Source organism: Pteronotus mesoamericanus, unplaced genomic scaffold, assembly GCF_021234165.1.
Source record: "Pteronotus mesoamericanus isolate MK-2021 breed Mesoamerican mustached bat unplaced genomic scaffold, CSHL_Meso_final contig_202, whole genome shotgun sequence".
Taxonomy (NCBI): domain Eukaryota; kingdom Metazoa; phylum Chordata; class Mammalia; order Chiroptera; family Mormoopidae; genus Pteronotus; species Pteronotus mesoamericanus.
This window is the reverse complement of record NW_026555086.1, coordinates 1698666-1710809: the sequence shown is the minus strand read 5'-3', so window position 1 is coordinate 1710809 and position 12144 is coordinate 1698666. Positions and strand designations below refer to the sequence as shown.

Genomic DNA, 12144 nt, shown 5'->3' with positions numbered 1-12144 from the left:
GAGGTCGGTCCGTCCCCCGTCCTGCGTCCCCCGGCCCCGCCTCCACCCCAGGGACTCCCAGTCAGGGCTGCCGGCCAGGTGCCTGCCTGCCCGGTGCGGCTCCCCTGTCACGGGGCAGGGTTTCTCCCTGACCCTCAATGGGGGCATTTGCATTTGAAAATGAAACTGGAGAGAGCAACCTCCTGCTGGAAGCGTGACTCTCCCTCGTCGGAATCCCAGGCGCCCCGGTCCCCTGAGTGGGAGCTGGGCGCCGGCTGCAGGGCCGGGACAAGCCCCGGGGGCTGTCAGGGTGACCCTGGAGTGGCGCTGTTTTGGGGGGCCCCCCGTCCTGCCCCAGCACGAGGCAGCGCCTCTGTGGCTTCCAGGGATTCAGACGTTTGTCCCCGCGGGCCTGGGTGCCCCCACACTGCGGGGGGTGGCTGCAAGGACAGCAGGCACTGGCCCTGGCCACCGCGGCCCCTCCCCCCAGGCACTGCTGTCCCTTGATGAGGAGGAGGGAGAACGGCAATCAAGTGGCTCCTGACCCCGACGTCACGAATAAATGTCACCAGATACTCTCTAACCTCAAAAAACACACAAAGCTTAATTGGCAGCAACCTTGCTAAGTAACTCCAGCTCCCGCCGTCTCAGCCCCTGCCACCGCAAACCCAGCAAAGGACGCTGTCACACGGAATTCATGAGCTCATGTCAGCACGTCGTTGACCAGCGCTGAATTATTTACTCCGCTGGTACCACTGTCTCTTTCCCTGGTAATATAACAGGGTCACCGGGCAGAAAATCATTTCACAGTGAAAGGGAAAAGGCACCTCGAAGAGCAAACAGACCGACAGCCGTGGAATGCGCCCCTCACCCCGGGGAGCAGCCCTGCCTGCCGCAGGCCACAGGCCACCCGCCAACCCCCTCCCCTCCCCTCGGCGCCGGCCGTTTCTGAATGTCACCCCCAGGCTCTGACAGTCGCTCTCCTCTGAGCCCCTCTCCTCCTCTGTCTTATTCAAACCGCCCGACTCCGTGACTGTCCCCTCCCCCGGGGAAGGCGTTCGTCAAAGCCTGCCAAGCTATTCACAGGGAACCGGCCCGCCCCCAGAGGGCCCGGCTGTTAGTGCCCAGGGCTGCGGTCCCCGCAAGTGGCAGATGTGACCGGCCTGGCGGGGCAGGGCTCCCAGACGCGGGAGGAGGTGCGGCGGCAGATTCAGCCCTTGTGTTCGGGCGCCACCTCCCGCCAGCCTCGGTGCCCTGCTGCAGACACCAGCCGCGTCCGCGCGAGCCGCGCCGAGCCCTCCTGGGGGATGAGGGCAAGCCAATAAATATCAAATGCCGGTGGCACTTGTCACAGCCTGGATGTCCCAATTAACACCCAAGCCATTTCCTCTTCGAGCGTCAGGGAGCATCATTGTGGGAAAAAAGGTTCCACGGCAGACTCAACCTCCATCAAAACCCCGCCGACTCGGTGCCAGCGGGCTGCCGCCCTCCTTCCTCTCTGCCCCGCGGGGAAGCCACGCGGGGGACCCCCCGCACCCGCGCTGTTCCGGAGGCAGAGGCTGACAGGCCCCAGGTGTGTGTGGGCGTCCGTCCAGGATCCAGGGCTCCTGGGGGTCTCCACTGAGTCCAAAACCCAAGAGAAACAGAGGAGCTACCCCAAGCTCCCAAAGGGGGCTGTACTACCCCCCGGCCCTGACGGCTCTGCAGGCCAGCACTGGACAGACGGGGGCCAGTCCCGCCACTGCGCTGGCAGGCAGGGAGCAAGCCTCCCAAACGAGGGCGCACAGGGTCCTGAGAAGGTGGCACACATTCCGGGGCCAGCCTGCGTGTGGAGCCGCTCTGCAGCGGGCAAGATGCGCGGCCCAGCTCGTCGCCAGCCCGAAGCCCCTCCGAGGGTTCCCCGCCGCGCTGGCGCCCTCGGGACCCTGCCACGCAAGCCCCTTTCCCTGGACCTGACCCCTGCCGCGCGGCAGGGAGGCCGGAAGCAGCCCCTGTGGCTCCCTTCATCTGATGAGCAAGACTCAGGGGCGCAGAGGGGCCTGGGATTGTAGGAGACAAGTACCTGTTTATCAGGCGATGACAGAGGGAGGGTGTGTGTGGTCAGGGGGCGTGACAATGTCAAGTCTGCACAGAGGCGCGCGCCTTCCCAGGAGACGCCAGCAGAGTCCTGCAGCTCAAGCTGTGCAAATCACCTCGTTGTTGTCTGTCTTTCCCTCTAAGATGGCTGATGTGGTTGTAACAGGATTTCAAAGGCCTTGCCTTCCTGTTCATACTCCTGGGTCACCAATGGTCTGGGTCTAGTGACCATTCTTTTCTGTTCATGAAGGACCACAGTGCCCACCTGTTCGTGCTTTGCAGGTGGCGATTTTTACCGTTTTGTGCCGCCTGTTGAACACGGAGGGCGAGCCGGGGAGGGTGGGAGGTGTCTCCGCGCCCCGAGGGGCATGCCCCTGCCTGTCAGGACGCTCGCCCGCCGGAGGCCTGACATCCGGACCAGGTTTTGCAGTAGTTCCAAAGCCCCTCTCTGGCTTCATACATCTGTCCCCTACTCACGGAGGGGCTTTGGGAGTCACACGCCACAAAGCCAGGTTCCTTTGCTGTCCAGCCTTGTCCCCCGCCAGGGGTGAGGGGGGATTTCCTGTCAGCTCCTCTCCCCCCCCCCGCCCCCGCTTCCCCACGTTGCGGATCTGAATGGACTCACACACGTGCAAGCACACGGCTCACGGCCCAGAGCCAATGGCTGCTTCCCCAGAGCTGAGCGCAGGCCAGCAGAGGCGAGGGGACATGTGAGCTGTGCGCGTGCACACCCCACGCAGCCTGCAGTGACATCCCTGCCCACCGTCCAGGTCCTCGGGAAGTACCCCAAACGCCCAGGGGAGGAGGCCTCTGAGGACCCCAAAGAGACTCCTGCTCATCAGACGCTTCATCGTTAAACCCAAACCAAGCTTTCCCCAGTGGGCTCAGATCCCAGTAAAACCTCCTCGGGAGCCGGAGAGATCTGTTGCAGGTGTGTTTCAGACCCGTGGCATCAGGAAAGCCTCCGAGAGTGACTGGCGGGAGCGATCGACAGAGAAGCCTGGATCTGAGAAACCGGTGTTTGGCTGCACGTGTCCGGCGGCACAGCCCCTGCTGTCGGGAATCCCGGGTGGCGGGTCTCCCTCCGGTTTGGAGCCTGCTGCTGCCTCTTGAGCGGGGTTGCGAGGCCGCCCTCCTGGCAGCATCAGCCCTTTGATATATATATTTTTTAATTTCATTTATTTGTTTTTACAGAGAGAGGGAGAGAAACATCCACGTGTGTGGCTGCCTCTCGCGCACCCCCTATTGGGGACCTGGCCCGCAACCCAGGCCTGTGCCCTGGCGGGGAATTGAACGGGCGACTCTTTGGCTCACAGGCCAGCGCTCAATCCACGGAGCCACACCAGGCAGGGCAGTCTTTTGATTCCTGAAACCAGAGCACCCAAATTCTCAGCAGAGAGGGCGTGCCTGGCAGGAACATCAGAATGGACAGTAGTACCACTGAGCCTGAGGAATGGCCCCTGGGACCACTGCGCCTGGGTCCCCCCTACACGCCCCCACCAGCACCACCCCCAGCTCTCCCTGTCAATACCCGACGTCTGGACCAGCATGCAGGTCAAGGGCAGAGCAGGGCCAGGGAAGTTCACAATCTTGAGCCCCGGAGGCTGCCCCGGTTTTGTGAGAGCGCAGACTACGGTGGCGCTCGGCGCCAGGCCCCGTTTCCCCGCGGATGTCATCCTGCGGAGCGCTCCCAGCCACCCCGGGGCAGATGCTGCGGTCAACGCCGCGGTGCAGACGAGGCCGTCCTGCCGTGGGCAAGCAGCGCAGGCCTCCTCCGCGCACACGCCTGGTTTAGTCATTTAAAAGAAACACGAAAGAAAAAATGCTACATGTACGCATACAGACCTATGTGTACACACAGGTGTATCTACGTGCGTGCATATGCATGTGTGTATATGCACGTATGTACACGTGAAATGTATAAAATCATACATCGACTCTTTTAACTGGGAGGATTACAACTTTCACTGAAGACAAAGCCTTCCCTGTTCCCATTACAGGTTTGCTAGTATTTCTTCAGGGTCATGACCCCTCCTTAGACTTAAAGGAATGGCAGGCAATTTCCTAGAAGGGCCCCAGTTTTCATCGAAATGCACTTCTTTCATAGTTGAGGTTTAACCCTTCCGAGCTTGCCAATGCGACTCTCTTGAGAACTCAATTGAACGGCCTCAAGGTCTTAAAGCAGCAATCGCAAGACCCAAACGCACACGGGTGTTCACCGTAGAATTCTTTCCTTTTCTTGGATACGTGAGGATTTTTATTATAAACTTGTGGGGGGCGGTCACCTGCAATGCCGTCGACTTCCCGTGGAATATAAAATCACGAGCGGGAAAACACCTGTGTCCTTGTTGGAAAGTTTATTATTCACAGCTATAACGAAAGAGACAAAATTAAGCCCTGCAGGCGCCCTGGTCGCAGCGGTGCTGCTTCCAGCCACCCCCGCCTCCGACACGAGCGGCGGAAGAAGCCCATCGCGCAGACACGCAGCGGAGCGGCCCTCTCCCGGGCGCCTGCGCCCCCAACAGTCGGCGCGCTCGGTGACGTCACGGGCGGCGCCACGCGGAGCGCCGAGCGCCTGCGACCCCGCCTGCGAGCCCGGGAGTGTCACTCTGTGGACATCGCGTGCGGCTCGCGCTCGGGAACAAGGAGCCTCTCCATCACCGACTTTGAGGACAGAGGCTGCGGTGATCGAGTGCTGCTGACGAAGCCAGCGAGAGGTGAAGCGTGAGCGGCAATCTCGGTGACGTCATCAGAGCGCGCCGGAAGCGGTCCAGAATGAAGCGTAAGCGGGGACAGGGTCCTGGGTGCTGGTGGCGGAGAAGGGTCGCTGCGCGGTGCGAAGGGGATTGCTCTGGAAGTTATCGCACCTTACATCGGGGAAATGAGGTCCAGAGTCCCGCCTGGCCTGGCCCCGTCCGTGGGGCAGGGGTGGATGCGAGAGCTGGAGGCCGGCTCCTCGCGACTGCTCTGCGGTGCGGGTGCGAGACGACGGCCCGGGGCCTTCGCGCGGCTCAACCGCGACCTCTCTGTAGGCGCCTGTAGGCAGTTGTAGGCAGGGCGTTTGCACACCACTGACACTGGACTTTGATTGGAGTTGTGATTCGTCCCCCCGCTTCCGGTCCCTGCCTCTGTGATCAAATTATGCATCTCAGCGTACCTGAGCTCCAATTTTCTCATGTCCATACTAGGATTAATAACTACCTTAAAGGATTGGTCAGAAGATGTAATGAGAGAAAATATGTGTAGCCATTAAGGAGGTAGATGGCAAGTAATGAGTGCTCAGTGACCGCTAGATGTGCATTGTTACAAAAAAAGACTTTCGGGTCTAGGCACCTGAGACAGGTGAAGCAGTCATTCCCGGGGTTGTGGACCTTGCAAGTTGCTCTCTACAGGCGGGTTGTAATCCCCATCTTACACCGGAGGGAGAACCAGACTCTGTATATAAAACCTGTACTCGCTCTGGTTTGCTGTATCAGATGAATGCAGGGACACACAAGGGAAGTGGGGTGAAATCTATGGAGTGTAATGTGAACCATATTTTCTAATCTTCTGGCCCTTAAACCAGGCCTTTGTCTTATGCTTATTTTGGTCACATCCATACTCTGTCCCGAGTGCCACAGTTCTCTTCTTCAGACAAATTAAGTGAGAAGCAGCAGTGAAAGTTTTTAGAGGTCGAAACCATGTTGGTCAATATATATATTTTTTGAGCTTGAAGACAGACCTGCCTACTGTATTTTATCAGTTTTGGACAACATCAATTATGTCGTACATTCTAATTTCATAGATACTAAACTGTGAAAGGTCTTTTTAAACATATTACAGTTCACAAAATGTAATAATCCCAACTCTCTGCATCGCATAGCTTTTAAATGAGCTACTTCACTACAAATTGAGCAACTCCTCAGGCTCCTGGCCTGCGGTGTTCCAAACGAGTGCAGCTTCACCTGCGGTTCCACCTGAGAATTCACTTCAGACCCGAATTCTGGGCGTGGGGCCCCAGAATCTACATTGTAATAAGTCCCAGAGGTTTGAGAAGCACTGTTTTGAAGCCCAGCCTGTGGGATTCCTATGATGGATGAGGCCAGAGAGCAGGATAAGAGGCTTCCAAGAAAGCTTCCCAGCTGTGCCCCTTGTACCACCCCGCATTCCCCTGTCTCTGAAGAAGCATCGCTATTTTCACAGTTTAAGACGTCTTGGGTCTTCAACCCAACAGGGATCACATCGTGTCTGTTTTTCAATCCTCCAGGTTTCATCTACCACGCCCTGTCTCCGAAAGAGGCAAAAGACCTTGATGTTCAGGTAGGTGCTTGGCAGGGAGTCTGGGAGCACGGGGGGTGATGACAAAGATGGCTCGGCGGCTTCAAAGCCTCTAGGGCTTCCCTAGGTGTCCTTTCCCGTGTCGCACTTCTCATCGTCCCTGCGGACGTGTTAGGCTCAGTCAGGGTCTGCTGTTCTGGTGACCTGTCTCCACACGCGGGTCTCCTCTCCCGACGTGCCCAGGTCAGGCTTGGTTAACCAGGACTTTGTGATCTGTATCATCTCCAACTGTGTAGGGGACGCCAGGCTGTGTCCGTCGGGAGCCTGCCCTGGTGGCCACTGTCATTTGATCTAGTCACTGTGCCCTCTTCACCCCCAAAGAGGGCAGGCGAGTCACATTTCGTGAGATGTACGAGGTGAGGCTGGACGCGGCCGCGACAGAAGCTGCCATGGTAACAGACTCGGGATGGGGAGATGCCTCGACACCAAGATTTCGAAAGACTGATGGACCCTTTTTGGCTTCTCCACGGAGGGGCCATGTAGGTGTCTAGGATGGTGCAATAATCGTTCTCTCACCGCGACACTAGTGATGATGATGCACTTGTAGCTCACCGTGCCGTGCCCTGCTTGAACACCATGCACGTCTCATCCTCGCCATGGATGCAGCAGCCTCAGCGTGTCGCAGCCTGCTTAGAACGACAGGGTCCAGGACATGGCTGGGCCAAGAGGCAGGGCCTCGGCCAATGGCACTCACGGGCTGGGGCAGAGACCCCTGGGTGGGGGCAGACGGGGGCGACTGCAGCTTGAGAGGCAGGGGTGTTGGGGTCCTTTGCAGACCTACAGGCAGCTGTGACCGTCACGCTGCCAGACGCCCTCTCTGGGAGCCTGTGCCCCGTCACGATCATGTGAAGCTCTTCTGTATGGTCAAGAGAGTGGGTGGGATGCTGAGTCGCGCTGCCCGTTCCTCCCCCGGGGGAGGCGGGAGCAGACGAGGAGGGAAGCCGCGACCACGCACCCGGCTGGCGACCCACGCGAGGAGGGGCGCGGCGCGGCACGGCGGGGACTCCACCCCCGGGCGGCCGCCCTGCAGCCCCAGCCATGCCGCTTTCCCAGGGTTCAGACCATCTCCCCGGGGCCCGGGGCCGCTCTGAGCTCGCCTCTGTCATCGCAGATTACATGTCATTGTCATACATTCCTCAGTCTCCCTGCCAAAGATCAGGGAAGTCTTTTCTTCCAAGTACAGAGGTGGTTTCTCTTCCTTTTCATCAGAATAATCTCAGAGAAGCAGGGTAGGCAGCCGGCATTTGACCTGGCCGTCTTGCATGACAGCCACAGACTGGCATGTGAGTGTGACTTTTGCATTGGGACAGCTGTGGGTGGGGGACACGCAGCCTGCGGGGGGCTGTGTGAGCCCCGGTCCGCGGAGGCGGCCTGTCTGTGGGAAGACGCAGCCCCGGCTGTGCCTCACGCAGCAGCGATCCCCACCCTGCCTTGTCCCCCGCAGCACCCGGGAGCCCAGCGGGCCGAGGCCTTCGTGAGGGCCTTCCTGAAGCGCAGCACGCCCCGCATGAGCGCGCGCGCCCGCGAGGACCAGCTGCAGCGCAAGGCCGTGGTTCTGGAGTACTTCCCTCGCCGGAAGCGGAAGGAGACGAAGAAGAAATCCCGGGGCCTCTCTGCCAGGCAGAGGAGGGAGCTGCGGCTCTTCGACGTTAAACCGGAGCAGCAGAGGTAGCCTGCCTCCCTGCCTTTCTTCCGGGAGGGCGCTGAGTGCTCCTGGCTCCTGGTCTGGGTGGGAATTTGGGAAGCCCCTGCTCCGCCCGCGCTAAGGGAGCCTCTCCCGCTGCTGCCACCAGGGGGCAGCCTTTCTTTACCAATACCGACTGGGTTTTCGTCCCCCACCCCTTTTTTTTTTAAATCCTCACGTAGGACTGACTGACTTTACTTACTGGCTTACTGGTTTTGATTTTAGAGAGAGGAGAAAGGAGGAAGAAAGGGAGATAAGCATCAGTTGGTTGCTTCTCATGCCCAGACCCGGACCAAATCCGCAGTCCCTGCATGTGCCCAGGGCCTGAACCCGTGACCTTTCGGTGACCTTTCGGTTTAGCCTGCGCTCTAACCAGCTGAGCCACACTGGCTGGGGCTGGGTTTAGCTTTGAATGCCAAGGCTGATGAGACTGGCTGGCTTCTGTCCCGTTGCCTGTGGCAACAGGCTGTTTGTCATTCAGCTTTTATAGGGAAAGAGGAACTGGGATTTCTTAGCATGTATCTGTTTATAGCTCTTAATAGCACTAAGCAGAATGACCCGCTGGGCTTTTAATGCCACAGACGTGCTGCCCACATGTTCCGGAAGCTTCCACAAGGAACAGGTAGCTCTTCGTGGGAGGCTGTGCCCCCTGCCCCCGCTGACACGCCGCCCTGCCCCGCCACGGCCCGGGGTACGCGTGCCTTGGCACCGTCTGTGCACTCATGCTTCGAGACCTGCGCCAGACAGCTTCCCACACCCACGAGACAACGTGTCACTCTGTCCACGGCCCCTCGAGCCGTGGGCCGGGCTTTGGGAGCAGGAGGGGCCGCTGCCTGTTGCAGGTGTGCCCGGTGCTGCCCCCGCCCCGCCCGCGCCCCCTTCAGGTTGAGCTTGAGACTCTTGTTTCTCTGCCCGCAGTTCCCTGTGCGCGGCTTCTCCACGAGGCCCCAGGCCATGTGACAGTGGCCCCAGGCCATGTGACAGTGGCCCCAGGGGGAGGCCTCAGGGTCCCCTTGTCCGCTCCCCCACCCCTGCCCCCACCACTCGCTTGGTCCCGTCCAGGCAGACCCGCTCCCTCACACGGGGGCCTGCGCGACAGCCAGCACCTCCTGTTCTCGGGGGCCGATCCGGTCGCTGCCTGCAGCACAGAGCCCCCAGGGGACAGCAGCTCAAACAGGAGGGACATCGTCTCCCTCTCGGGAGGCGAAGCCCAGTGAACGCTGTGCGGGGCCAGTGTGGCAGGCGGCGTGGCCCTCGGTTGGCCTCACTGCGTCAGAGTCTTTAGATACCCCTCGGCGTCTCAGGCGGCTGCCTGAGCTCCGGCTGCCACAGCCACGTCCAGCCAGCGGGGAGGGTGAGGCACAGAGGAAGGCGTGCCTTCCTCGTCTTAGCAGAAGTGCAGCCTCAGGAAGGCTCTACAGTGAGGAAACGGGTTTGAGAGGTGGAAGCACCGGACTTGATACAAGGCCCCAGTGACCCCAGGTCATCCTTGGTGTGAAGCCAGGCTCTGCACTTAAGACGTTACAACCCCCAGCGTGCGCCTCACTTGTTACCTTTTCCTGAGTTCGCCACAGATACAGCCTCTTTCTCCCTTTGCACGAGCTCTGGAAACAGTACATCCGGGACCTATGCAACGGCCTCAAGCCAGACACGTGAGTGGCCTTTCTGCAGCCTTGCCTTTGCGCCTTGTGGTCACTGTCCGCACGGACTGAGCAGCCAGCCGCCCGTGCCGGTGGCTGCGCCGCCCAGCGGGGCCCTGAGCCGCGTCACCAGCGGGACCCTGTTTGCCTCTCAGGCAGCCGCAGACGATCCAGGCCAAGCTCCTGAAGGCGGACCTGCATGGCGCCATCGTTTCAGGTAACCGGGCCGAGAGCGCGGCCGTCAGTGCCCGGCCGTCGCTCGGGCAGCGCAGCAGTGCCTGATGTTAGCCTGTCCCTCGCCTGACGGCGTCCCCAGATCAGTGCTGGGGCGGAGACGACGTGGCCGGCCGGGCCGTGTGCTGCGCACTCGCGGTGGTCGGTGCGCCTTCGCCGCAGGGGCCCGGTGGGCGCACGCCGCCCGGCTCCCAGGGCGGGGCCTCCGTCCAGGGCCCTGCCTCTCGGTGTCAGCTCTGAACTGACGCCCCTCTGGCCGCTCAGGCCGAGAGCCGGGGCGTGTCCCCGTGGTCCCTCTGCCCACCCCGCCGCCAGCCCTCCCACGCGGCTGGCCCCCGAGTCCGAGCCGCTGCCGCCCCCAGCCTGGCTGCTGACACGCGGCTGTGCCCTGAAGGCCCCTCCCAGGTCCTCGGCCCGGTCCGACCACGGCGGCCTGCTCTCGGCTGCCCGGCGCCGGCGGTGTCCCCACCCAGCAAGTCTGTGTTCGCAGACCAACTCCTCATCCAGGTCCCCGCTCAGGCCGCTCCCCCTGAGGTCTGCCATTGCCAGGGGGCCCCCCATTACCCTGACCTTGTTTTCTCTGTACCCTCCCGCAATCAGAGAACACAGTCATCTGGCGGGGAGGGGGTGCCCCTCCCCCGTGAGCACCTGCTGCGTGCAAGCCACGCCAGGTCCGCCGCGCGCCCCACCACGCCCAGACCGACCTGGGGCAGGGCCAGGTGCCCAGGGGGTGTCTGCGGTCGTGCGGGCCGCGGCCCCGGTGAGGGGCCTGCTGCCGGTGGTGGCCGCTCAGCTCAGCCAGCGCCAGGCGGCCCGTGGCAGGAGCCCGCTCTTGGTGGAGCTCAGCAGTCGGGAGACGTCACGGACAGTGTGCATTCAGATCCCGGAGGGGACACGGCCCCGTGCACACGGCCTCCCCGTGGGCCTCTGCTTGGGCCCCGTGGGTCTTGCTACGTGTGGCCTCCTGGCTCCCGAACCCCGGACACCTGTCAGGCCACTGCGGAGGCCAGAGTCCCAAAGGCGGGGCTGGGACCCGGGGCCCCCGGCAGCTTGGTCCCCGCCCTCCAGGGACCACCCCTTCCCCCCACGCCCGGCTCCACAGGGGCCGGGGCTGAGCTGCCTTTTCCTCTTCAGTCACCAAATCCAAGTGCCCGTCCTACGTGGGCGTCACAGGCATCCTGCTCCAGGAAACGAAGCACGTGTTCAAAATCGTCACCAAGGAGGACCGCCTAAAAGGTACCTAGCTGTGGCGGGGGCACCGCCCCTGGTCCTGACGCATGTGTTCAGGGCTCCCAGGCCCCGCAGAGACCGTGCCCACCCCCGGGGCTCGGCCCGGGGGCGCAGCCTAGCAGGGACAGGGAGGGCGCCCGGCAGCGCCCGTGTCTGGAGGGCTGAGTGGCGCCCCCGTGGGCTGCGGGAGGCCGTGCGCACTCGCCCCTCGCCTGCGGGGCCGCGCCCTCGCGCATGGGCGTGAGCAGCACACGGCCCTTGGAGCCCGCAGCCACGCAGGTCTGGTCCCTTAATTTTCGAGCTGGTTCCTCCTGCCGCCTCTATCCATTTCCCTGTCGATTCGTTGGTTCTGGTTTAACCTCAGAAGGTGGCTATAGGCTTCCTGCCAAGTTAAAGCTGCGGGCCCTTCCGAAAGGGACGGGGGAGACCTGCGTGTGGCTCTTCGCGCAGAGGCCCGGGGTGGGAGGCCGGGCCCCGAGGTCCAGTTGCTGCTGAGGCATGGAGGGGCGGGCGGGCAGAGCGCCCTGGGGCCCCAGCCCGTTGCTCGGGACGCCGCGGGGTGGCGCCTGCACGAGCGCGCACTGGCCGCCAGGCTTCCTCCTCGCCCTTCTCTCCTGCTTTTACTCAGTCATCCCCAAGCAAAACTGCGTGTTCTCCGTGGAAACCGACGGCTTCCTCTCCTACATTTATGGGAGCAAGTTCCAGCTCCGGGCCAGCGAGAGGTCTGCGAAGAAGTTCAAAGCGAAGGGCACCATTGACCTGTGAGCAGCGGCCACCGAGGGCAGGAGTGCGGACGCCGAGCCCCCGCTCTCTGTGCAGGACGGGCGCCAGGCCGGCCGGAGACGCCCCTGGCTGGCGGGAGCCGGGCCTGACACGGTCGTCGCCCGCGCAGCAGCGGCCTGTGCGGAGCGAAGTCGGGGGTGGGGCGGGCAGCGATGCGGCCTGGACTGTTACCGCCGCCGGGAGGGAAGAGGCTGCAGGGAA

The 12144-nt window shown here is 62.0% G+C and overlaps 1 protein-coding gene across 1 annotated transcript; it reads left to right on the top strand.

Annotated features, from left to right (window-relative positions):
• Window positions 1-4649: 4649 nt before the first annotated feature.
• Window positions 4650-11925, top strand: POP4 (POP4 homolog, ribonuclease P/MRP subunit). The gene is made up of 7 exons (XM_054570291.1): window positions 4650-4837; window positions 6302-6354; window positions 7817-8040; window positions 9631-9708; window positions 9852-9913; window positions 11065-11166; window positions 11789-11925. The coding sequence occupies exons 1-7, from the start codon at window positions 4831-4833 to the stop codon at window positions 11923-11925; spliced, it is 663 nt and encodes a 220-aa protein (XP_054426266.1). The 5' UTR covers window positions 4650-4830.
• The last annotated feature ends 219 nt before the right edge of the window (window positions 11926-12144 follow it).

What these genes read in the sequence shown, in the direction of transcription:
- POP4 (XM_054570291.1), top strand. An exon ending in GCATGGCGCCATCGTTTCAG is followed by an intron (nt 9,914 to 11,064) that starts GTAACCGGGCCG and finishes TTTCCTCTTCAG; the next exon opens with TCACCAAATCCAAGTGCCCG. An exon ending in CAAGGAGGACCGCCTAAAAG is followed by an intron (nt 11,167 to 11,788) that starts GTACCTAGCTGT and finishes GCTTTTACTCAG; the next exon opens with TCATCCCCAAGCAAAACTGC.